This window comes from Mustela lutreola, chromosome 16 (assembly GCF_030435805.1).
Source record: "Mustela lutreola isolate mMusLut2 chromosome 16, mMusLut2.pri, whole genome shotgun sequence".
Taxonomy (NCBI): domain Eukaryota; kingdom Metazoa; phylum Chordata; class Mammalia; order Carnivora; family Mustelidae; genus Mustela; species Mustela lutreola.
The window spans coordinates 42,394,143-42,419,365 of record NC_081305.1 but is presented as its reverse complement, the minus strand read 5'-3'; the positions used below and the strand labels follow the sequence as shown (position 1 = coordinate 42,419,365).

At 44.5% G+C, this 25,223-nt stretch overlaps 1 protein-coding gene across 1 annotated transcript; it reads left to right on the top strand.

Annotated features, from left to right (window-relative positions):
* Positions 1–5,787: 5,787 nt before the first annotated feature.
* Positions 5,788–8,805, top strand: KRTDAP (keratinocyte differentiation associated protein). The gene is made up of 6 exons (XM_059153572.1): positions 5,788–5,874; positions 7,300–7,338; positions 7,431–7,472; positions 7,647–7,691; positions 8,339–8,386; positions 8,654–8,805. The coding sequence occupies exons 1-6, from the start codon at positions 5,788–5,790 to the stop codon at positions 8,690–8,692; spliced, it is 300 nt and encodes a 99-aa protein (XP_059009555.1). The 3' UTR covers positions 8,693–8,805.
* The last annotated feature ends 16,418 nt before the right edge of the window (positions 8,806–25,223 follow it).

Genomic DNA, 25,223 nt, shown 5'->3' with positions numbered 1-25,223 from the left:
TGGGATGGAATCTACTCCTGGTGAAGATGCTGTGAAGACTGTTGAAATGACAACAAAAGATTTAGACTTATAGTTGATAAAGCAGCAACAGAATCTGAGAGGCCTGACTCCAGTTCTGAAGGAAGTTCTACTGTGGGTAAAATGCTACCTGACAGGGCGCCTGGGTGGCTCAGTGGGTTAAGCCGCTGCCTCCGGCTCAGGTCATGATCTCAGGGTCCTGGGATCGAGTCCCGCATCGGGCTCTCTGCTCAGCGGGGAACCTGCTTCCCTCTCTCTCTCTCTGCCTGCCTCTCTGTCTACTGTGATCTCTCTCTGTCAAATAAATAAATAAAATCTTTAAAAAAAAAATGCTACCTGACAGCATCACATATTACAGAGAAACTGTTCATGAAAGGAAGAGTCAACTGATGTGGCAAACTTCAGCTTGTCTTAAGAAACTGCCACAGTCACCCCAGCCTTCAGCAACTACCATCCTGATCAGTGAGCAGCCATGGACATTGAGGTGAGACCGTCCACCAGCAAAAAGATTACACTTTGCCGAAAGCTCACTTGATGGTGAGCATTCTTTAGCAATAAAGTGGTTTTTTAAACATATTTTTAAAAAATATTCTATTTATTTAGTTGACAGAGACAGAGCACAAGCAGGGGGAGCGGCAGAGAAGGGGGGAAAAGCAGGCTTCCCATTGAGTAGGGAGCCCGTTATGCGGCTCAATCCCAGGACTCTAGGATCCCGACTTGAGCCGAAGGTAGATGCTTAACCGACTGAGCCACCCAGACGCCCAATAAAGTGTTGTACTTTTTTTTTTTTTAAGGCATAGTGCTATTGCACACTTACTAGACAACAGGATAGTAATAAACATAATTTTTATGTGCACTGGGAAACGAAAAATTCATTTGCCTCAATGGAGTGCCTGGTTGAGCATCCGATTCTTGGTTTCTGGCTCAGGTCATGATCTCAGGGACTGAGTCTCATGACAGGCTCCCCCCTGAGCAGGGAGTCTGCTTGAGGATTCTGTCTTCCTCTCCTTCTGCCCCTCCCCATGCTTGTGCTTTCTCTTTCTCTCTTTAAAACAAATAAGTAAATCTTTAAAAATTATTTAAAAAATAAACTAAAAAATTCACTGGACTTGCTTTATTGTGGTGGTCTGGAACCCAACCTGCCGTATCTCCAAGGTGTGCTCCTCCTTGTCCTGGGTTTCAGCTGTGTAGGGAGGGCCTTGCAGTACCTCCTGGAAGCCACAGGGAGGAGAACCAAGCTCTCCCAGGGTAGTCCGTCAATTCTATGGCTGACTGACAGCCGGTTGCCAAGAGTGTGGGTGATGAATCAAAAAGAGCTGGAACTCAGGTCTCCTGCAGCCTGTCCCTGAGGGACGGTGGGAGAAGCTGAGATGGTCAACATGGTTCTAGACTCTCAGGGTATTCCTGGTCCAAAGGGCTCGAACCAGCCCTTTAAAGTTCAAAGTGCCACTTGATGCAGGCAAAGGCCCTCTGGTGTAAAGGACTATTTAATAAAAGGGTAGGATCTCCCTTTCTCCTTCCTGGACTTCTGAAGCAGCCTCTGACTTTCACTTTTCCCTAAAATCCATTCTCCCATGCCACCCAGGAAGGATCCATGCTCAGAATTCTCCATAAGTTTTTTAGTAGCCCTAGAATCAAGTCCAACTCCTCACTGTGGCTTGGGGATGATACGGCTCTGGCCTCCCTCTTCCTGTCAACTCAGACCTGTTGGGAGACGCTCTCAAGGAATGCTGCTGCTTCCTGTCCCCGCAACTCAAGGTCTTCAGAAGACAGGAGCTTTAACTGCTTTCAGTCTACATTAAAATGTCCCCCCAACAGCCAGTGGAACCAAGGATACCTACCTGATTGCAATCATATTGCACCTGTTTTATTTTCTCCCCACAACTTGCCCTTCTCTGAAGTTACAGTGTTCCCTATTTCTTTCTTTTTTTTATTTAGACTATGATCTGTCTTCTCCACTGGAACACAAGTTCCACAGGACAGGTACCTTATCAATCTTGAATGCCTAGCACCAAGAGCCAAAGTGGCTGCTCAATATCTGTGAATGAGAAAATGGGAGGAGGGATCAGAATTCAGTGGGATTGATCCAGGAAGTCTTCCTGGGAGAAGTTCAATAAGCAAAGGGTACATAGGGACAAAAAGTGGGTGGCAAAGGAAGAAACCAGACCTGCTGGACAACATGGCTGCTTTTTTGGGTGTGATAGCAACATTGGGAGAGGCACAGGAAAGGAAGGGACAGGATGCCCCGAATTCTGCCTCCCAATACCCCACACCCCAGCACCTTTTCTCTTCAAAGATTTTAGGCTTTTCACCTACGTGTTCACCAAGGTCCCAAGGCCCTGGTGTGCATCCCTTAAAATCCCACATTCCCTTTCTGAACCCAAGAGTCTGGCTCCTAGCCCCTAGGTGTGTCTGTAATGTAGCAATCAGGGATGGGCCTTGTCTCCTACCCACACTCAAGTTCTGGCAAATATGGGGTGGGGTGGGGGCAGGCCTGTGGGAAAACAGGGGTTTACTGGTAGTCTCCGAGGAGGGACTAGAAGATTAACTGGGCTTGGAGATGGGTTGATGCAGAGCCAGGCCGTGTGACTCTGCCTGACACCATTAACCCTATGAGATGCATCCAACGCATTGCTGAAATCCAGTGATTCTCCTGCCACCCGTTACCCAAACTGCTGGAATGGTGAGACTCCCCTCTCCTTTTCTTCCCCTACTTGCCCAACCACGGGACCAGGCACTCGGGAAACCAATCCACTGAGGCAGCACAGAGATGCTACATTCTAAAGTTAGCGCTTTAAGCATAAATCTTGTAAAGCCAAGATTGCCCTTGAGGGTCCATCAGGAAGGTACCAAGTGGAAACACAGCTGTCGAGCACGGCCAGTTCTCTTCTCCAGAGGGAGAATGGATTTCTTCAGTTGTGCACATTGTATTCAGAGGCATTATACAGAAGTACTTATTTTTAAACACCCGAACTGTAAATCCAGAACTGGAATGGGTCGGCGGTCTTTAAACACACACTTGGTGCACCAAGGTGCTCCTACTCCAAGAAACACCTGGAGTCCGAGACAATTGCAGGTTCATTCTGGGGCATATGCTCGTGGAGGGCCATTAATCTCTTAATTTTCTGTGTTCATTCTGCCCAACATGTAAAGGTTAACTTACTGAAATTAATGCATGTATGCAGGGAGCTGCCACCTCTGGCTATGCAGGCGGCATGCTGTGAAGGGATACCTGAGCCACGGGACGAATGGGGGCTAAGTGCAGCCTGCCCCCCAACTCTCAGGGCGTGGGCCTGACTCATGCAATGTGCTACGTGGGCTGGCGAGGTCCTTTGGAGGACACGACGCCACAGTACAGCATGGGTGCAATCCAGGTGCAGGCCCTAGAATCCCAGGGTTCTCATGCTGGCCTTGCCACACACAGGCTGTGTGACCTTGGGTGAGTCACTTAACCTTTCTACATGCTGCGGTTCCCCTGCCTACAGAATGTGGATAATTATAATATCTACCTCATAGAATCATTGTGCTATTTCAATGAGATCGTTCATGTAGAGCACTTAGCACAACGCCTGCCACATAATAACATATCAATAAATTGGCTAACATTATCAGCAGCATTAGCATTTGGTGGAGAGGAAAACACTGGGAAGTCAATTTGTTACAAAAGAACTCTAGAGCAAATCAGATGATGGTGTTTGGCTCATCTGGTGCTTTGGATCCTCCAGGCCAAAGTGCTCCCCCATTAGCATGCCTAAGTGGAGTGATTATACAGTATCCGTTCTCCTTTGTCCATTCTCCTCTTCTTCTGCTCCCAGAGCTGACCCTATGCTGACAGAATGGTGGCTAATGAGCTCCTTCAGCCACTGCTCATTAATCAGTTAGAATCCATTACACATAAAAACATTCCTCCAGAAAACCTTTTGAGAGGCATTTTGTCGCTCATCCCCTCCAGCAGCGTGACTGCACGATAGCCCCTGCCACCTGGCCATTTGTGCTAGTGAGTGTTCCTCGAGCTCTGTCTCCTCAGGTAGCCCTGCCAAGTGGGAGGTGCTGTTACAAAGACAGAGGAGGCTTCCTGAGCCAACAGAGGGGCCACATGTAGGGTGTGAGGGTAGCATGGGGAACTGAACGGAAGCACAAACTTCTGAAGTTCCCGAAGATTGTTCATGAGTGCCATCTAGCCCCTCCACCCCACGCCTGCCACCTGTGTGCACCGCATCAGGTCGGGGTAAAGAGGCCTGCTCTCAAGTAAGGTCTTGCTTTGTCCTGGCTGCTCCAGTCTACGTCCCGGCCCCTCCCTATGACACCAGGAACCGGCTGGGCCACCTGAACCTCATGGTGGGGAAGGTGACTTGATTAGAATATTTTGTCACTTTGAGGTGAACCAACTCATGAGTTGGGGGATGGGGCAGAGGGTGGGATAAACTCCATGAAATGGAGAAGGCACTCGAAGTTCAGGACCTAGATCCTATCTCCACCTGGGCATCTCTAAGACCTGCTTTGTGTTTTTTGTGTAGTTTCCCCCTCCACCCTCATGTGCTCTATTCCTTGTCTTTGTAGTTCAAGATAATCATCTCTCTGAAGACCCAAGAGTAAAAGACGGGCAGCTGGAAAACGGGAGAGGTCCAGCCCCAAAGGAGGAAAGTGTACAACTTGGTGGAAGGATGTTCAAACCCTAACTTACCCAATCAAAAAAATGCTCGCTCCACCTGCACTCTGTCTAAGGCAAAGTGTAGGGGCATATAAAGGTGATTAAGAGAGAGTTCTTGGGGGGCGCCTGGGTGGCTCAGTGGGTTAGGCCACTGCCTTTGGCTCGGGTCATGATCCCGGGATCCTGGGATTGAGTCCCGCATCGGGCTCTCTGCTCAGCAGGGAGCCTGCTTCCCTCTCTCTCTGCCTGCCTCTCCATCTACTTGTGATTTCTCTCTGTCAAATAAATAAATAAATAAAATCTTTAAAAAAAAAAAAAGAGAGAGAGAGAGAGAGTTCTCGGCTTCAAGGAACTTACTATTCTAAGAGAGAAATAAGAGCATAAGTTATCCCAGGTACAACTCCAGAGATAAACAAATGAATTGTCATGGCAACTCCAAGAAGGGAACAGTATGGGGAGTGGGGGTGGTGGTGAGGGATGATGGGAAAAATTAGGGAAGATTCATCCAAGATGGATGTTGGGTTCTGAAAACAGGAGATGACAGAAGGGCATTTTAGGAATAAGCAAGGGCACGGGAAGATGCTTGGAGGACCAAGAAGGGTTTATTTGGTAGGGAGTCCAGTTTGGCTAGAATGCAGTGTCACGTGCAAAGGAGTAAAATAAGTCAGAAAGGCAGGTCAAGGCCAGAGCATGGAAAGCCTTCGATGCCAGTCTAAGAAGTTTATACAGAATTGGGTAGGGTGGGGAAAAAGTCCAAATTATAACAGTAGATTGAAGGATATAAGGGAAAGAGACAAAGGGAAAAGGAGAGGTTGCTTGGGTGTCACTGCCAACCCTTTGGAGGGACAGGTTCGACCTGTCTCCATCCCAGCTCCATTGGCATGAAGCACCCCATTGCCATCTCACCTTCCTAGTGCCTGGGGCAGAATGTGAATTGAGAAATCCAAAGTAAGTGGGGAACAGTCTCCACCTCCCCTTCCCAGAGCCCCGGGGGTGGGCGATGGGATCTGGGGGTGAGTCAGTGGGGTGGGGACCCCACTTCTGCTCACATCCACCTCCTTGGGAATATAAAGGGCAAGTAGTGAGGCCCCGCCTCAGAGCACCCCAAACTTGACACCATGAAGATCCCAGTTCTTCCTGCTGTGGTTCTTCTCTCTCTTCTGGCGCTCCACTCTGCTCAGGGGGCTTCCCTGGGTAGTCCCGAGGTGAGCACATCACCTAAATTCTCTTTCTCTTACTTATTACCTCGCTGAGTCCTCCATTTCTTTACCTTCAATGCATTACTGGATGCATGGCTCCTATTTTTGGAGATTATCAGAGGCTGAACAAAAAAGCAGGGGCTCTGAGGAAAGGAAGAAAGGAGGAAGGAAATAAAGCATTCCCAGGAAGACATGTAGACGGAGATGCTTTATTTCTGGAGGGGTTGATGAGTGTATAGGCGGAGGCTAGACTACTGAATCCAGGGAGGAGACAAGAGAGGCTGAGGTCGTCATCTGGGCTCAGCTTCACCTGTGTTTCGTCTGTCTCCCAGGAAATGGCTTCCAGGTGACTGGGAGCTCCCTACTGTCTCTGGAGCCTAGGCCATAGCAAGGACCCTTAGGAGGCAGTCTCCAGTCAGGAGGAAGCTGGAGACCCCATCTTCTCCCAAGGTTGGGGGAGAGCATCCGTGCTAGATTTAAAAGTCTGAGATGGGGTCACATACACAATTGCTTGGGATCCAAACAAATGAAGTCAACGAGCAGGAGGGCTGGTGGAGCGAACCTGCCTGATCTAAAAAGGGACAGTCTGTGTACATCGGACGCAGCTAAGCAGAAAATGTACCCAGTGTGGCCAGAATTTTTAAGTTATTTAATTTTTAATTTTTTAAAGTTTTTGGGAGAAACCAGAAATCTGATTTATAGAATACATAAATTCTAATTTAAATACTAATATTAATTTAATACTAATTTAAAATGTTTCACTCAAACTTAAAAACAAGCCAAACTACTGAGAGTTAAAAACTTGGGTCTAGCCTATAGGATAGCCTATTGTGAACTTTGTTGTGGAAAGGAAGAAATAAGGGACAATGAAACTGGGCAACTAAAGCAGGGAGAGGGACAAGATGGGGTGCACTGAGGTCCAGGGCACTGAGGTCCAGGGCAGTGACTATACAGGAGAGGGAAATGGTGACTCTGATTTTGGTGGCAATAAAGTCACAAAGCAAGCCAACCTCAATCAATTAAAGGCAGGCAGGGCACCTCAGCGCCTGGCTCCTACATGCATGCCAATCTCCCCCACCCAGCTCTATGCGCTAAGCGTAGGAGTCTCGAGAACACCCCAAGTCAACTGCACAGCAACAGTAGCCTGATTTTCTTGGGAGGAGTCTTCTCTTCCCCACCCCATGTACCTGCTGCCTACCAAGGATGCAGGCCTGGACTTTTAGCTTCTCTGTCTCACACATGCCATCCCTCCTCTTCGCCTTGCTGTCCACCATCTGTCTTACTGGAACAGAGCAGGCTATCTGAGGCCCTATAGTGGAGAATGGGCTACAATCTTGGGGACTGGCCTGGGGAGGAAGGCAGGGCTGGCAGAGAGGGTCTGGGACAAGGACTTGCCATTATGTGATCCTTTTTTTCCCCTTCACTTTCCAGGAAGAAACCACCATTGGTAATTATGCAGCAGGCCCTGAGGTAAACAACCTGTTTTCCCACACTCCAGCCTATGTCTGTGCTCCTTTCTGTGCTCCTTCACCATTTTCTTAACACCCCGTCTTTTTGCCTAGGCCTTTAACGCGAACTTCCTGAACATCGACAAGTTGCGCTCTGTAAGTACCATTCTCCAGGGCTGCCCCGACCCCAACAGCCACACCATAAAGGAGACCAATGCCTTAGTAGATAGCTTGCAAAGCCGCCTGGACCCCTCACCTTTTCCAGGGCCTGGGGGATGAGCTCTGCCCTCCCCTGGCACTGACCCTCTTCTTGTCTCCCTGTCTCCACAGGCTTTTAAGCCCGATGAATTCCTGAACTGGCATGCCCTCTTTGAGGTAAGCGTGTGGGCACCCCTTCTTCTCCTTGACTGCGGTCTCTCCAATGGACGGTCAACATCTTCTAGTTCTAGCCCTTTCGGTTCTTTCCCAAGTTCTAGGAGGTAGTAACTGCCCTGCTTGACAGAAGAAAAGTTCCTTCCGAACACTGACATGGCCACACCTATTTTCCTAATGCAGCAGTGGGGGAGCAGAGCCACAAAGACAATTCCAGAAAAGACAGAAGCTAACCAGACAGGAGTTTAGTTGAGTCCTTTTATCATCTATGAAGAAACTGAGGTCCTAGGTTGGGTGTCTTGGTCACACTTAGAAGGCGAAGTCAGACATGGGCAAGGGCATTGGAGCCTGTGTCACATGACTCAGCACATGCTCGCTACGTGTCTTCACACAACTGCCTCTGAGCCTCAGCTTCCTCGTCTTTGATGTGGGCTTGACAGGACCTACCTCAAAAGGTAGCTGTGCAGACCAAATGAAAGCATGCCTATGGAGCAGTTAGTATAAGGCAGACAGAGAGTAAAGGCTCAGGAAATACTCGTCCTTCCTCTAATTATAAATGATAACACCATTGCCACTCCGGAGAGCTCACTCACTGATCTGCGCTCACCTGCCCGGTATCACATCACTCTCGTTCTTTTTTCCTCTTTTAGTCTATCAAAAGGAAACTTCCTTTCCTCAACTGGGATGCCTTTCCTAAGGTAAGAGACGACAGGCAATAGGACAGAAGTTGGTGAGGAGGGAAGAAGCCAATGATGTGGGAGGAAGGGTGAGGATGGGTAACAGAGGATAAGCTGTCCTCTCACTAGAGCTACGGGAAGTATCAGCTACTGTATTTAGAGAATGAGAACTCAGAGCAAGGCAGGGATTCCTATCTCTGCCCCACGCTGTCCTGGGCTTACTCATGGGAGACTCCAGCTCCCTGCACCCAAGGGTCCCCCATCTGACCACATCCTCTCTCCCTCCAGCTGAAGGGTTTGAGGAGTGCAACTCCTGACGCCCAGTGACTGTTCCCTTCAAGACCAAGTACTGCTGACAGCCACTGGAAGAGGGGCTAGTGTGCTCTCTGGTCACCACTCTATAAGCACTCTCTTGGGGCTCAGTAACACCAATAAAATGTTTTCCAACCTACCAGCTCCTGTATCTGTGCCTGTCCTTATCCCACTGGGCTCTAGAAGGGAATTAGGATGAAGTAGGTTCCAAGGCTGGTAGGCAGAAATCTTGAATTCTAAGAGGGTAGTAAGCAGTGACGTAGGAGGAAGTGGGGAGAGCTTATCAAGATGGCAGTGTGTCTTAATTCCTCGGTACTGGCTGACATTCTTGGAGGGCACAATGCTGTGAGTTGTTTACTAAGATATTCAAGGAATCAGACCTCTTCCCTGAACTACTGGTGCCTTCCCCACCTGCCTTCTGAGAACCTGATTCCCTTGGTGGGGGCAATTTGGTATAAGAGAGCTATCTGGAATTCAAGGCTCACAAGCTACCTGAAATCATATGAGCTCATCTAAAATCCTTTTTTTAAAGAATTAGGTAGGTTAGGGGCACCTGGGTGGCTCAGTGGGTTAAAGCCTCTGCCTTCGGCTCTGGTCATGATCTCAGGGTCCTGGGATCGAGCCCTGCATCAGGCTCTCTGCTTAGTAGGGAGCCTGCTTCCCCCCTTCTCTCTGTCTGCCTCTCTGCATACTTGTGATCTCTATCTGGTAAATAAATAAAATCTTAAAAAAAAAGAATTAGGTAGGTTATAAATAAAGAAAACTAGTGATGTAATCCTGGGCCTTTCTCAACCTCTGATTCTTTATCTGTGTGAGGAGAGTGGAAATAAACAAGAATGATAATAACTACCCTGTTATTACTCTGTGGTATTGTTATGAAAGTCAAATAAGATAAGGTAGGTAAAGCCCCTTGCACAGGGCTGGGCATACAGTAGGTATGCTCAGCAATGATATGTTCCCTTATTCCCCCAGAGAGCTGCCCCAATACCCACATTCATTAATGTGGGTATTAATCCATCTCACATCATCACCAATCCATCCATCCATCCATCCATCCATCCATCCATCCATCCATCCGTCCACCCACTGCAAAGGTCTTGAAACATGGAATGGATTCCATCTTGGTTCTATATGTATGCTCTATACGGAATCTCTGTGTTTATTCTGGGTACTTAAAATGTTGACTTAGTTAAGATTATTTCTGGTTTCTCAACTGGGAAACTGGGAAAATTGGAGAGCAATGAACTTGAGATTGGCTTAAATCCAAGCAACAGCTGCCCTTTTTACAGGATGTGGTCTCCAGATCAGTAAAATTTCCCTCGGCAAGTTTCACTTATTTACACTGCCTTGTGGCCTCTATCAGTGGCTGAGTGTGCAAACTGTGGCCTGTAGCTTACTTGAGGAAGTGGACTACAAAGGGAAATTAAACTTGTGTAGGGAAGCAAAAACTTCCTTCTACCCTCTGAAATTCTGTGGCTGGCCTAAGAATTAAACTGACATAATAAGACAGATTAACAGGAGAAAAACATACAAAGTTATTTAATATATTTTTACACATACACAGGAGTCTTCAGAGGGAAAAGGAAGACTCAAAGGGGCTATTAGGCGCCAAAGCTAATACACCTTTTAACGCAACGAATGACAGATTGTAGAGATCTGACAAGACAAAAGGGCTTGGACTGGGGACAAGAAGCTGTGGGAGTGATTAGGACATACATGGGGGAAACTAATGGGAGATAAGGGTTGTTTTAGTATGCTTGTTTGTACAGACTGGAGTTGACTCCCAGGCTCTGCTGATAAGAACGGTCTTCTCGAAATGAAATCTTGCCATTTGCGACAACATGGATGGAACTAGAGCGTATCATGCTTAGCGAAATAAGTCAAGCGGAGAAAGACAACTATCATATGATCTCCCTGATATGAGGAAGTGGTGATGCAACATGGGGGCTTAAGTGGGTACGAGAAGAATAAATGAAAGAAGATGGGATTGGGAGGGAGACAAACCATAAGTGACTCTTAATCTCACAAAACAAACTGAGGGTTGCTGGGGGGAGGGGGTTTGGGAGAAGGGGGTGGTATTATGGACATTGGGGAGGGTATGTGTTTTGGTGAGTGCTGTGAAGTGTGTAAACCTGGTGATTCACAGACCTGTACCCCTGGGGATAAAAATATATGTTTATAAAAAATAAAAAAATATATATATATAAAAAAAAAAAAAAAAGAACGGTCTTCTCTTCCTGGTACAGGGAGGGCACCTTTCTCAAGGAAAATTCTATGACTTGCTTTTAGGTAGAAAGGGCAATGTCACAGAATCCTTCCTGCATCTTCTATTTCTCAACTGCCTTCAACTTAAAATAATGAATAATGAATATGAATAATAATGAATATGCAAAAAGCAGTGTATTTTGGGGTGGCATGCTCGGAACCTTCACTTGGCTTCTGCTTCTAAAGAGCTTCCAGACTAGACAAATAAGACATGTACATGCTGCTTATATCCCTTTATTTTGGTAACTAAAAATCATAGACACACAACACTAATGAGAAGCAACTTATAAATGGGATCACTGACAGAAAAGAAAAAAATGGAGGGTGCCCATGTACCATAATCAATTAAAATATTTAGCTCATAATTTTGGTATAGGAACTAGAGTAGAGGAAGAAGGTAGGGAGATGCTTAAGATGTATGTATTGAGTGCCTAGGTTCTAGGGGAAGCCAAGAGTCAGCATACACAAGTCAGGAGCATTTTTTATCTCAAAGCAATAGTTCTTGAAGTGTAGAACTGAGGTCAGCAGCATCAGCATTACATGGGAATTTGTAAGAAGCACAAATCCTTGGGCACTAGCCCACATCTATTAAATCAGAAGCTGGGGGTGGGCACAGCAATCTGTATTTTAACAGGCTCTCTAGATGATTCGGATGCACTACAGCTTCAGAACCACTGACAAAAGGAAAGCCAGCTAATGATTACTGTAAAATTTGGGACCACAGTTACTTCTGGGGGAGAGACCATCATGTGATAGGGGAAGGGCCCCTGGAGGGGAGTGGTAACAGAAGGCTTCTAGTGTTTATGTTTTAATTTTTTCCTTAAATATATCATAGTGTAGGAAAAAATGTCTTCTTCTATCCTAGGTTTTGGATAGGTCTATGTAACAAAAGACAGATTAACAAGAGAAAGGTATACAAATTTATTTAATATAAATTTTATATGACACGGGAGCCTTCATAAGGAAATGAAGACCTGAAGAAGTAGTTAAAACTGTGTGTTTTTGTGCTGGGTTTGACGAAGAGTGGAAAGTCATGGAGAAATGTGATAGGACAAGGCAGGTAAAAACTCAGTGTGGTAAACGGGGAAATTCAGCAAGACCTGTTCATTCAAATTCCTCTTGGGAGGGGGTGTCCTCCCTCCTGGAGATAAAAATGATCGTTTCCTCAGTGTATAGGGATGGCATTTCTCACAGGAAGGTCTTAGGACCTGCTTCAGGAGAAGGTCAAAGAGTCCCTCCTGTACCTGTTTTCTCAAATTCCTTCAGCTTGAAATATTGAGTATGCCTAGGCACCATATTACGGGGTAGCATGTCCTGAACTCTGTCAATATGTTTTATACACACTTATGTATGTAACATTTCACAATAAGATATTACTAAAACAAGAGAATATCTTTGAGTAACTTGTGAGTAATAAGGGAATTACAGAGAAAAGTAATAATTTGAGTTTATGAAGACGGGAATCCTGTGGGAAAAAAGAAGTATAGATATGTTTGTGTAAGTGAGTGATGGATATACTTAAGATCAAATAAAACTGACAGAAACATACCAACATGGGCCAGGTAATTCAGAGGATTCAAAGAATGGAAGACGAGACTCCCTATTCCCTGTGAAATGTGTTGGATGAGGAAGAAGTCAGGATGGAGTCACACTTCACTGGATACTTCACACAAGCCACAAATGCATCTTGGGCAGATACTATGCCACCCAATAAATGGGATGTAGAGATATATGTTGAGATATGGAACAAAGTCTCTAAGATATAGTAAAATGAAAAAAGAAGCAGTGGAGCAGTGTGAACAATATGTTGAAAAAAAAAAAAAAGAGAGAGATGATACAAATAGATGTTCTGACACGCATAGAACAACTCTAGAATAAAACTCAAGGAGTAACAGCTTTCACCTCTAGGGACTGATGCACTTTCATTGTGAGTCTTTCTGGATTTTATGAAAAATTTTTTTTCATTCTGTGCACTCTTACATATTCAAAAGAATTTGTTAAAAAACTAAAACTCTCTAATAAGACAAACAAACGTAAAACAACACTTTGCATTTTAAGGTAATAGGGCAGAGCCCATGAACTAGCTGAGACTGTGCACTTTTTTTTTTATTAAAGATTTATTTATTTGAGGGACGCCTGGGTGGCTCAGTTGGTTAAGCAGCTGCCTTCGGCTCAGGTCATGATCCCAGCGTCCTGGGATCGAGTCCCACATCAGGCTCCTTGCTCCACGGGGAGTCTGCTTTTCCCTCTGACTCTGCCTTCCACTCTGTCTGCCTGTGCTCGCTCTCGCTCTCCCTCTGAAAAATAAATAAATAAAATCTTTAAAAAAAAAAAAAGATTTATTTATTTGAAATAGAGAGTGGGAGAGAGCGAGAGAGCATGAGTGGGGGGACAGAAGGAAAGGGAGAAGCCGGCTCTTCACTGAGCAGGAAGCCGAATGCGGGACTTGACCCCAGGAGCCTGAGATCATGACCTGAGCTGAAGGCAGATGCTTAACCAACTGGGTCACCCAGGCACCCCAGATTGGGTACTTCTTACTGAATGAATGAAATCAATTTCCCATATATTCACTATACTTCTTTGCTACTTTTTTTAAAAGGATTTTATTTATTTATTTGACATACAAAGAGAGAGCACGAGCATGTGCACAAACAGCAGGAGTGACAGGCAAAGGGAGAAACATGCTCCTGGTTGAGGAGGTAGACTGACACAGGGCTCAATCCCAGGACCCTGTGATCATGACTCAAGCCGAAGGCAGATGCTTAACCAACTGAGCAACCAAGGCACCCCCCTCTTTGCTACTTAAAGTGTGGTCCTTATTGGTGGGGTCTACACCGCAATGAGATACCACCTCACACCAGTCAGAGTGTCTAAAATTAAAAACTCAGGAAACAACAGATGGTGGTGAGGATGTGAAGAAAAGGAAACCCTCTTACACTATTGGTGGGAATCCAAACTGGTGCAGCCACTGTGGAAACAGTATGGAGGTTCCTCAAAAAGTTGAAAATAGAGCTGCCCTATGATCCAGCAATTGCACTACTAGGTATCTTCCCCAAAGATATAAATGTAGTGATCCGAAGGGGTACCTGCACCCCAATATTTATAGCAGCAATGTCCACGGTAGCCCAACTATGGAAAGAACCCAGATGTCCATTGACAAATGAACAGATAAAGAAGATGTGGGGTGTGTACATGTACATATAAAAATATAGATATAGGCAGTGGAATATTACTCAGCCATGAAAAAAATGCCATCTTGCCATTTGCAATGATGTGGATGGAACTAGAGGGCATTATGCTTAGTGAAATAAATCAGTCAGAGAAAGACAAACATATGATTCCATTCATATGTGGGATTTAAGAAACAAAACAGATGAACATAAAGGAAGGGAAGGAAATATAAAATAAGATGAATTCAGAGAGGGAGACAAACCATAAGAGATACTAAATTCCAGGAAACAAACTGAGGGTTTCTGGAGGGGCGGTGGGTGGGAGGATGGGGAAACTGGGTGATGGGCATTAAGGAGGGCACTTGACGTAATGAGCCCGGGTGTTACATGCAAACGACGAATCACTAAATTCTACCTCTGAAACTAATATTACACTGTATGGTAACCAAATGATTTTTTTTAAAAAAGATTTTATTTATTCATTTGACAGACAGAGTTCACAAGTAGGCAGAGAAGCAGGCAGAGAGAGAGGGAAGCAGGCTCCCTGCTGAACAGAGAGCCCAATGTGAGACTCGATCCCAGGACCCTGGGATCAGGACCTGAGCTGAAGGCAGAGGCTTTAACCCACTGAGCCACCCAGGCACCCTGCCCTTTTTTTTTTTTTTTTTTTTTTCTTAAGTGCAGTCCTTAGACCAGTAGTATTAACATTACCTGGCAAGGGAGAAATTCAGCCCACACCAGAGCTAAGGAATCAGAATGCGCATTTTAACAAGACTTGCCCCCTCCCACGGTTCAGATGCACAGAGAAGTTTGAGAAGCACTGCCTGAGGCATTATGTTTGGTGCTGTGTAGAAATGCTTTCTAAGAGCTTATGATCCAGCTGAAGATAAAGGAAGTACACAGATGGAGAGTGGTGGATGCCACTAGAAAAGATGTGTTTAATTTCAGCAGAAGGGAGAAATCCCTCTTGAGTCAGGGTAAGAGCACCAGGAGAAGTAACTTTTGAGCCAGGTATTCAAGATAGGACTAAAAAACAATGATTTCATGATCTGTGGAATTTAAGAAACAAAACAAATGATCATAGGGGGAAAAAAGAGAGAATCAAACCAAGAAACAGACTTAGCTATAGTGAACACACTGAGGGTAGTGAGAATAGAGGTGGGTGGGATGCGTGATAGGGATTAAGGAGGGCACTTGTGACAAGCAAAGGTGTTGCATGGAAGTGTTGAATCACTTAATTGTACACCTGCAACTAATACTACCCTGTATGTTGACAAACTGGAATTTAACAAAAACTTAAAAAAATGATAACAACAACAACCTCTTTGGTTAACTTCAGAGGTTGCCAGGAACCAATTCATGATTTTGAGAACTGATAAATAAAGGGAATGGCTCAAGCATTTATTCTCTTTCTTATGTAAATGTGCCTCAGGGCAAACTAACAAGTTTTCTTTATACAAGGATTTGTAGCTAATAAATGCTGATGGAATAACAGAATTATAATACTATCATTTTCTGCAAGACTTAATAAAATAATGGACTGAGGCAAGGCTGACAAGGCTGACAGGGACATTTAGAGTGGTGGGTCAGGCTGACCCTCTGTGAACCCATGGAGCCACCCAACACTAAGACTTAGGAGGAGACCTGTCTCTGCAGATCTGATACAAGAGCGGGGATGGATTACCATTGTGAAGTATTCTGGCCACAAGTCAACCCCAAAACTGATTAAACCTCTGGAATCTAGATCTAACCACCGGTTTGCAGGGGGGAAAAGGGTACAGAGGAACCTGGTAAAGGGTTCTGGGGAGAAATTAGCAAACCCTCTCCTCTCCCAAGGCCTGCATTTCCTAAGGGAAATTCTAGAGGCCTACTAACTCTGTTTCCTTAACAAAAACACTGTAGGTAGGGACACCTGGGTGGCTCAGTTGGTTAAGCTGCTGCCTTCAGCTCAGGTCATGATCCCAAGGTCCTGGGATCAAGTCCCGCATCGGGCTCCTTGCCCAGCAGGGAGTGTGCTTCTCTCACTGCCTCTGCCTGCGTCTCTGCCTGCCTGTGTGTACTCTCTCTCTCTCTATCTCTAGCAAATAAATAAAATCTTAAAAAAAACAAAAACAAAAAAACATTGTAAGTAAAAAAGAGAAAAGGGGGAAGGACCTTAAAAATAAAAACAAATTTAAGGAGAAATCATGTAAATGCAATGTATAGATTTTGTATCCTGATTTAAACAAATCAACTACAAAAAATTTATGAAATGATAAACTGAACATTGATAGGGTTGATACTGAGAAATTACTCATCATTCTCTGATGTGAAATGGTATTGTAGTTATATTTTTAAAAAAGAATCTTTACCTTAGAGAAACATAATGATGAATTTACAGATACAGTGATAAACTGGGATTTAATCTGGATGGGATGAGTAGGCTGGGGTACATACAGGAAATAAAGTTGGTAACTACTAAAGCTAAGTGATGGATACATGGGGGTTCATTATATTAGCTTTTCTAACTTTTGAATATTTTGAAAATTTCCCTTATAACAGTTTAAAAAAATTTAAAACAAAAAGCATATCTTCATACTTTAGGAGCAAGGGAGAGGACAAAAGACAAAAGATGGTCCCCCTTCATGGGCAAAGCTATACACACAGAACTGGTAGTACAGGATCCTGGCCTGGGATGTTGTAATTCAGCTTGGCTATGGTGTAGGTGTTGAAGGCTAGAAATGCAGGTTGGGTCAGATGATGAAGGGCATGAATGCAAGGCTGAGAAATTTCCACTCCATCCTGTGGTCAGTGAAGGTGGTCATGGCCACAGCCACAACTGCAATAGCCACCCTTATTTGGCTATTATCATGAGCCGCACTGTATGCCAGTGTTTTGCATATATTATCTCAGTTGATCCACATAACAACGCTGGTAGGTTGGCATCACTTCCCCATTTTACAAATGAAGAAACTGAATCTCAGAGAGATAAAATGATTTGCTTAGGCTCACACAGCAGTACCTGGCAGAGTCAGGATTAAACTCGCCCATGCCTAGAATATCACCCCTACTTTAACTGCACTAGTTCTAACTTCATTTGCTCTACCTACTAGGGTTCCATATAAGATTTATTGGACAAAATGCTTCCATTCCCTAAAAAAAGATTTGGAAATCGCCGCTATGAATGATAGGCAGCTGCTGAAAACATTAAGGCAATACTGTCTAGTGATTAAATTACAGGGTTTGGGTTTTTTTTCATTGTTGTTGTTGTTTTGTTTTTATTTTGTTTGCTTTTTAAAAAATCAGTCTGACCTGGTTCAAATTCCATTCCTACCACTTTATTAGCTATGTGACTTCCGTGTGGCCATGCTGTCAAGGCCCTCAGTTTCTTCATTTGTAATGTGGGAATAATACTTTATAGGAGTTAAGAAACATTCAGTAAAGATAAGCCCAACTTTATTCATATTAGCGAATGGCAGCTGCTCTTTTTTTTTTTTTTTTCAAAGATTTTATTTATTTATTTGACAGACAGAGATCACAAGTAGGCAGGGAGGCAGGCAGAGAGAACTGAAGGGAGAAGCGGGGCTTGATCCCAGGACCCTGGGATCATGACCTGAGCCGAAGGCAGAGGCTTTAACCCACTGAGCCACTCAGGCACCCCGGCAGCTATTCTTATTATGCTATACATCTCCAGTCAGATCAGGACCCAGACAGATTCATACTTGCAGAACTGATATTCATGTCTATATTCATTTGCTTTCTTCCAACAGATAAAGAAAAGGCAGCTCAGAAAAATGAAGTGCCTTTCCCAGGACAGCCTGGGAGGACACAGCAGAGCCAAGTTTTATACCCAGGTTGTTAGACTCCAAAGCCACAGACCTTTAACCATTTTAACCCCCTGTCTCCATAAGACATAAATAGCTCCCAGGTATTGAGGGCCCACCAAGTGTAAGCTACTGTGTTAGGGACTTTACCTCTTGCTCTTATTTAATTCTTACAACTTTATGAAGTAAGTACTATTATCTTGTTCATTTTACACAAAGGAAAGTAAAACAAAGGGCAAAGCATGGCTGGGTTTACTTTGCTGTCACTGAAGTTTCTCATCAGAGTCCTGAATGAGGAAACCAAGAGTGAGGCACAAAGTTGTGGATATGTGCCGCCAGTATCCTCCTAGTGATATGCTAGAAACTCTTGCATGTATACACAAAGAAGTAGGTATAATGATTCTCACAGTAGCAACGCTTATAGGAGCTTAAAGTTGGAAACCAGCTATATGTTCATCAAGAAGAGAATGGAAAACTAAAATATGGTACATCCATCCAGTGGGATGGTAGGTATTCAGAGGTAAAAATGAGATACAGTTGGGGCACCTGGATAGTTCAGTCAGTTGGGCATCTGACTCTTGATTTTGGTTTAGGTCATGATCTCAGGGTCATGGGATGGAGCCCCATGTCTGGCTTTGTACTCAGCAGGGAGAGTGTGCTTGGGATTCTCCCTCTTCCTCTGCTTCTCTCTTCCATGCATATTCTCTCTCCCCAATATAAATAAATAAATCTTTGGGAAAAGTTTTATTTTAGGGGTGCCTGGGTGGCTCTGTCATTAAGTGTCTGCCTTCGGCTCAGGTCATGATCCCAGGGTTCTGGGATGGAGCCCCGCATTGGGCTGCCTGCTCCGTGGGAAGCCTGCTTCTCACTCTCCCACTTCCCCTGTTTGTGTTCCCTCTCTCTCACTGTCAGTTAAATAAATAAATAAAATCTTAAATATTTTATTTTATTTTATTTTTTAAGTAATCTCTATGCCCAACTCAGGGCTCAAACTCACAACCCCAAGATCAAGAGTCAGATGCCCTACCCACTGAGCCAGATAGGAACCCCTGCAATGTTTGAATTCTTAAAACAATCTGAAGCAAATAGGTTATGCAAAATGTTATGATGGATAAAGGTAATGTGTACACCAGGCTTTGTCAGTACAGTTTATCATATTTTTACTATGTATTAAGTATCTCATAATCAATTATTTTAAAGCAATGACAGTAAAGACACTTTAATTTCAACCTGCCCAAAGCCATTTCAGCCATGAGGGGATTCTGTGGCTGACAGAGCACTCCTCAGGCTACCCCTTCAGCACATTTACCATTACTAACAACATCTACAGTTTGTTATTTTTATATTACTCTAGAGTTTCACTGTCTAATGCAGCAGCAACAAGCCACATGTGGCTACTAAGCACCTGAAATGTGACTAACCATAACTGAGATATGTGTGAGTATAATATGCACACACCAAATTCTAGACATTACAAAAAGAAGAAAGAATGTAAGTATCTCACTAATATTTTTTGCATTATATATGGAAATAATATTTCGGATCTATTAGGTTCAATAAAATATATTAAACTTCAAATTAATTTCACCTGTTTCTTCTTACTTTTCCAAAATTTGGCTATAGGAAAATTTTAAATTACTGATGTGGCACACATTACATTTCCAGTAGAGCTGGCCTAGAAGATCAGTCCCATGAAGTTCATGGGAACTCTATTCTTTCCCATTGTATGCCCAGCACATAGTGCCTGGCGGAGAGCAGGCACTCAAAAACACTTGTGGATTGAATGGACTGGCTCTATTGTCCAAGCCTATGCCCATATCTGGGCACACGCAATCTAGCCTCTGTCAAACAGACTGCCAAACAGTAACTTCCCTTCACCTGTTCCTGCGGAGAGCCCCTCTCCAAGGTACCACTCAACCCTGGCCCCTACAATAAGGGCTCAAACATCTCCCACAGCAAGAACCTCCCTTCATATGATTCTCTCACTCCCTCTCCAATAGGCAAGGATCTCTACCTTAAAATTCCAGAGTGTCTCTCCCCCATGATGTCCCAAACTCCTGATAGGATATGTGGTCACGGAGTCACTGTGACAGTCTTGGAGACCCTCTCTCACCATGACATACCTCACTTCCACACACAGTGCTCATCACTCATTCCTAACATAACATCAGGGATCAATGTCCGTCCAGCCCTGGCGACCTGATGAGAAGACCCTTCAGGGGCTCCAACCAGCCACAGATTCCCCTTTACATCTTATTCTCAGGAAAGACCTCCTCACGAACTCCTAACAGGACACCTGGGGTCCCGCCCCTTTGGAAGCAAACAAGTGACAGGAAGACTAACTTTTGACGCCTTATATTATCTCCAGATGAGATTATTTTGAGAGGCAGGCTGACCATATTGAGAGATCGGGATCTCATCACTGTACTACTTAAAAACTATGTGCTGGGACGCCTGGGTGGCTCAGTTGGTTGGACAACTGCCTTCGGCTCAGGTCATGATCCCGGAGTCCCGGAATCGAGCCCCGCATCGGGCTCCCAGCTGCACGGGGATTCCGCTTCTCTCTCTGACCTTCTCCTCGCTCATGCTCTCTCTCACTGTCTCTCTCAAATAAATAAATAAAATCTTTAAAAAATTATTTAAAAAAATAAAAATAAAAACTATGTCCCATCACCAAGCCACCTTGTTAATTCTTACAACTAAAATCGACTTCACAATCGTATTGCCCTAGATACACTTTTGTGTAATTCGTTCCATGTAAACTTTTAAAACACGGCGCAATGTTTTAACAAACTTTGCTTTGGTATTGCTTCATTTCTCCATATAAATGCCCCCCCCTCCCCCGGTCTCTCCCGACCTCGGAGAATCCCTGAGGTCCAGCTCCCTCCCATTAAGACCCAAACTTACAGTTCTTCTATTCCCTGTGGAGAAGTCAATTTCCCGTTTCAACTTGGCTTCGGACACCACCACTACCTTCTCTTCCACTCGCCCTGCTAGCTGGCCTGGGCCTTGAGCTTTGCCATGCGGGCCCATTCGCTTCTTGTCGGGAGGAACACCACAGCTTTCAGTCAGCTCACTGGATGCTTCCCTTCTTTCCTGGTGCACTTCCGTTTGGAGCTATCCTGCGCATGCTCCCTGGTTCTGGAGTCCCTGCTCCCAGTCCTTCAGGCCCACTTCCGGTTAAGAGTGCTGCTGGCCCAGAGCTCTCCACTGGCCGGGTTTTGTACCGGTCTGGGTTTAGCATCTGCCACGGGAAGGCGTCTTCAGACTTCACTTGAGGACTGCCTGCCCTCTTTCTCGGGATATAGGCCCTGAAGGGTGAGTGCACACGGAAAAGTACAAAAATGGCGGGAAAGCTGAGCCCCCGTTTTTTGGCTGCGGGCCACTGGGGGTTCGGTCCTGAAGAGGGAGCCTATGAGTCCCCATACTTTGAGACAGCGCAGAAATCCTCATGACCCCAAAGGCAGAGAGGAGGGATGGAGGAGTACCAAAAATGTTTTCTCTCTTGTAGTCTGTTACAGGTTGTACTTTGAACATGTTAGATTAAATTAAATATGTTATTATTAATTCTGTTTCTTTTCTCTTTTAAGGTGGTTACTAGAAAATTAAAAATAGCTTACGTTATATTTTCATTGGATAGTGCTGGGTTGATAGGACACATTGCAAAGCGCCTAGACCAGTGACTGGCACATAATGAAAGTCTGACAAATTCTCTGAGCATTTTTTTTTTTTTTTTTTTTTTGCAGATTGCTCCCCTGTGAAAAAGCTTTCTGGTGGTCATTGAGGATGCAGCCCTGAGGAAAACAGAACTGCCCTGTGGCACTCAGCTCTAACTGGGGAGACACACAATTGGAAAGTGATTACAGAAAGAAGGCACTTTCTGATCATGATTAATTAAGTGCTGTAAAAGAAAGAAAACAAGGGCAGTGGAATAGCCAGGACTGACAGTGTCTCTTTAAGGTGTCAGGGAGGGCTTCTCTGAGCTGGTAATAGTTGAGCGGAGACCTAAATGACTAACAGAAGGAGCTGACCCTGGAAGACCAGGGGCATAGGATCTCCAGCCAGAAGGAGCCGAATCTCCAAAAGCCCTGAAGCAGGAATGAGGCTTCTGTAAGTGAGAAATGGAAAACAGCTCTCGTTCGCAGGAAAAAAGTAGTAGGATGAGCCTGCAGAGGTGGGAATGTGGTGTCCTGTAGGTCATCAAGGCCCAGTAGGCTCTAGCCATTGGTATTTGAAACGTGACAGGAAACTTTTGCAGCCTTCTCCACCCAGTTCTTGCAGAGAATCAAGCCCTGACACTCTGAGGAATCCATTACACACAATGAAGTAGGTCATCTATTAGATTAGAGAGAAAAGGCTATTAGCTAGTATCATCCTTAGGAAAATTGAGAAAACAGTCACTCATACCATTCTCTGGGGGGCTTAATTCTCTTCTAAGACCCTGAGAAAGGCTGCGTGAGAGGATATTTATCAAGAGAGTTGAAAAAGACCATGTTGACCATAGTATAGATGGTAAATGGGATAGGGACCGAGAGGAAGGAATGGAAGCATGGAGATCAGTGGGGAGTCTTCACAGTGGCCCAGATGATTGCTGGTCGTGTCTTCCACTGGGGCTGAAATAGCTGGATAGTGAGAAGTGAGCTTGTACCTTGGCAGCTAGAACCAACTGGAGGTAGAGGATTGGACATGGGGAGGGAAAGGAAGGAAAGGAAGGAATCAAGGATAACTACTGAGTTTTGGGCCTGAGCAACTGGGTGGGTACCAGTGTCATGTGTGAAAGGTGAAGTGACATGGGGTCACTTGTGTCAAGGGGCTTTAAGATGGAGCTGGGAAGCCATTAAATGGATGGGCCTTATGCACTCCCACTGGTGAAACCCGTGAAATTCTGAATTGGGTCAAACAGCGAATATTGCAAGGACACAGCCTGAACACCTGCAACAGTAAGAGGCTTTGCTTAATGATAGCCTTACCAAGCAATTATATTCAGTTCAGCTAGTTTTTTGTCATGAAAACCAATCAAAATTTTTTGTAAACAATATATGCTTGTATATATTAGTCCCTTGACTTTTGTTCCCTGGAGAGGGACACAATTTTGGTTGCTATCCAAATCTGTGATCCCTGAATTGCAAATAAGTGCTTTTTTGTTGTTTTTGGTTTTTTGTTTGTTTCAGAAAGAGAGAGAGTGTGCACATGCGTGCCTACAAGGTGGGAGAGGGGCAAGGGAGAGAGAGAATCCCAAACAAACAAACTGAGTGCAGAGCCTGCTGTGGGTCTCTGTCTCATGACCCTGAGATCGTGGTCTGAGTGGAAATCAAGAGGTAGGTGCTTAACTGACTGAGCCACCCAGGCACCCCTAAGTGATTTGTTTTATTTTTGCACTCTCTCTTTTCTTGGTGGATATGTGTACAGTGATATGGATTCCGGTCCCAATTCTGTTGGGTGGCCATGCGCAAATAGGTGCCTTCTTCTCTGTTGAGCCTCAGTTTCCTCATCTATAAAATTGGGATTGCCATGGAGATTTTTTAAAGGTTTATTTATTTGAGAGAGAGAGAGAATTGGGGGGCGGGTGTTAGAGGGAGAGGGAGAAAAAACCCTAAGCAGACTCCAAGCTAAGCAAGGAGCCTAACTCGGGGCTTGAGCTCACAACTCTGAGATCACGACCTAAGCTGAAACCAGGATTCAGCTGCCTAACCAACTGTGCCACCCAGGTGCCCCACCATGGAGGGTTGATGACATTATGCATGAAGAACATGGGTCTGGCCCATGGTAAGCACTTAAAGTGTTATTATTTTCATCGTGATCATTCCTGCAAGACTAGCATACTTAGTAGGTGAAAGCATGGACTCTAAAACCAGTCGGACTTGAGTTGAGTCCCTGTGTTGTTACGTGACCTTGGTGAGGTCAATTCACATGCCTGAGCCTTAGGTTCCTTTTCTGTAAAGCGGGTGAACGATAATAACCTCCTTGCAGACACAGTTGTGAGAATTCAGTGAAGTCTTAAATGTGGAGTCCTTAACCCTCAGTGTAGGACATGATAACTGCTCAGTAAACAGGGCCTAAATGCTAGACTAATTTGAATTTTCTTCTCTGTGTGTTTTTGGGGAGAAGAAATATCACTTAAAATAAGTCTTTGTATTTTTAATCACAAAATAATGCCTGTCCCCTGAAAAAATATAAACAGTGCAGAATTATGTTAAGTAGCAGATGCAAGTTGACCTACTTCTCCTTCCCCTAACTTTTTAAGTAACCACTGTTGACTGTTGCAGAACCTTTCAGAATTCCACATACACACGCATATGTGTGTGTATGGTCACGCTCTGTTTGAGGAGGTGGTGTAAGATAATGGCTGAGAGTTCAGATTCCCAAGTCACACAGGCCCAGGTTCTAGTCTTACCCATGCCACTTAGTTGCTGTGAGATACTGGGCAAGTGATTTAATGTTCACTCTTAAGTCTCAATTTCCCTTTCTGTAAGTGGAAAAGTCAGGCAGTACCAGTGTTGTGCTTTGGTAAGGAGTAGCTGAATGGTGTGTGTGGAAGCACTGTCCGCATGGACGAAGGTCTCTGAACACGTAGGTGCTGTTACTCTATACAGGCATATACTTCATCTGTTCTTTGCTTTTTTATTGTGCCATGGAGATAAACTGCATTTATTTTTACACATTCAAGGTTTATGGCTACCTTGTGTCAAGCAGATCTCTCAGGGCCATTTTTCCAACACCATTTGCTCACTTTGTGTCTCTGTGTCACATTTTGGTCATTCTTGTAATATTTGTAACTTTTTCTTTTTTTTTATTATGTTCAGTTAGCCATTGTGTTAGTACATTATTAGTTTTTGATGTAGTGTTCAATGATTCATGAGTTGTGTATAACATCCAGTGCTCATTACAACATGGGCCATCCTTAGTACCCATCACCCCGTTAACCCCATCCCCCGACGCCCCTCCGCTCTGAAACCCGCAGTTTGTTTCCTGGGATCCATAGTTTCTCATGGTTCGTTAACTTTTTATAATTATATTTGTTATGGCAATCTGTTATTAGTGATTATGACTCACCGGAAGCTCAGATGATGATTAGCATTTGTTAACAATGCAGTATTTTTGAATGAAGATATGTACATTGCTGCTGCTTTTCTTTTTTAAACATAATGCTATTGCACACTTAATAAACTACAATATTCTTTCTATATCTGCTGGGAAGCCAAAAAATTCAATTGACTTCCTTTATTGCAGTGGTCTGGAACGAAGGCCAAAACATCTCTGAGGTATACCTCTGTATTTATTTTAATATTATAGATAACACTGTTTTCT

Bases quoted from the DNA above. Each gene is read 5' to 3' on its own strand.
- KRTDAP (XM_059153572.1), top strand. From the start codon at position 5,788: ATGAAGATCCCAGTTCTTCCTGCTGTGGTTCTTCTCTCTCTTCTGGCG. The intron at 7,339-7,430 runs GTAAACAACCTG...CTTTTTGCCTAG, and splicing joins ATTATGCAGCAGGCCCTGAG to GCCTTTAACGCGAACTTCCT. The intron at 7,473-7,646 runs GTAAGTACCATT...CTGTCTCCACAG, and splicing joins ACATCGACAAGTTGCGCTCT to GCTTTTAAGCCCGATGAATT.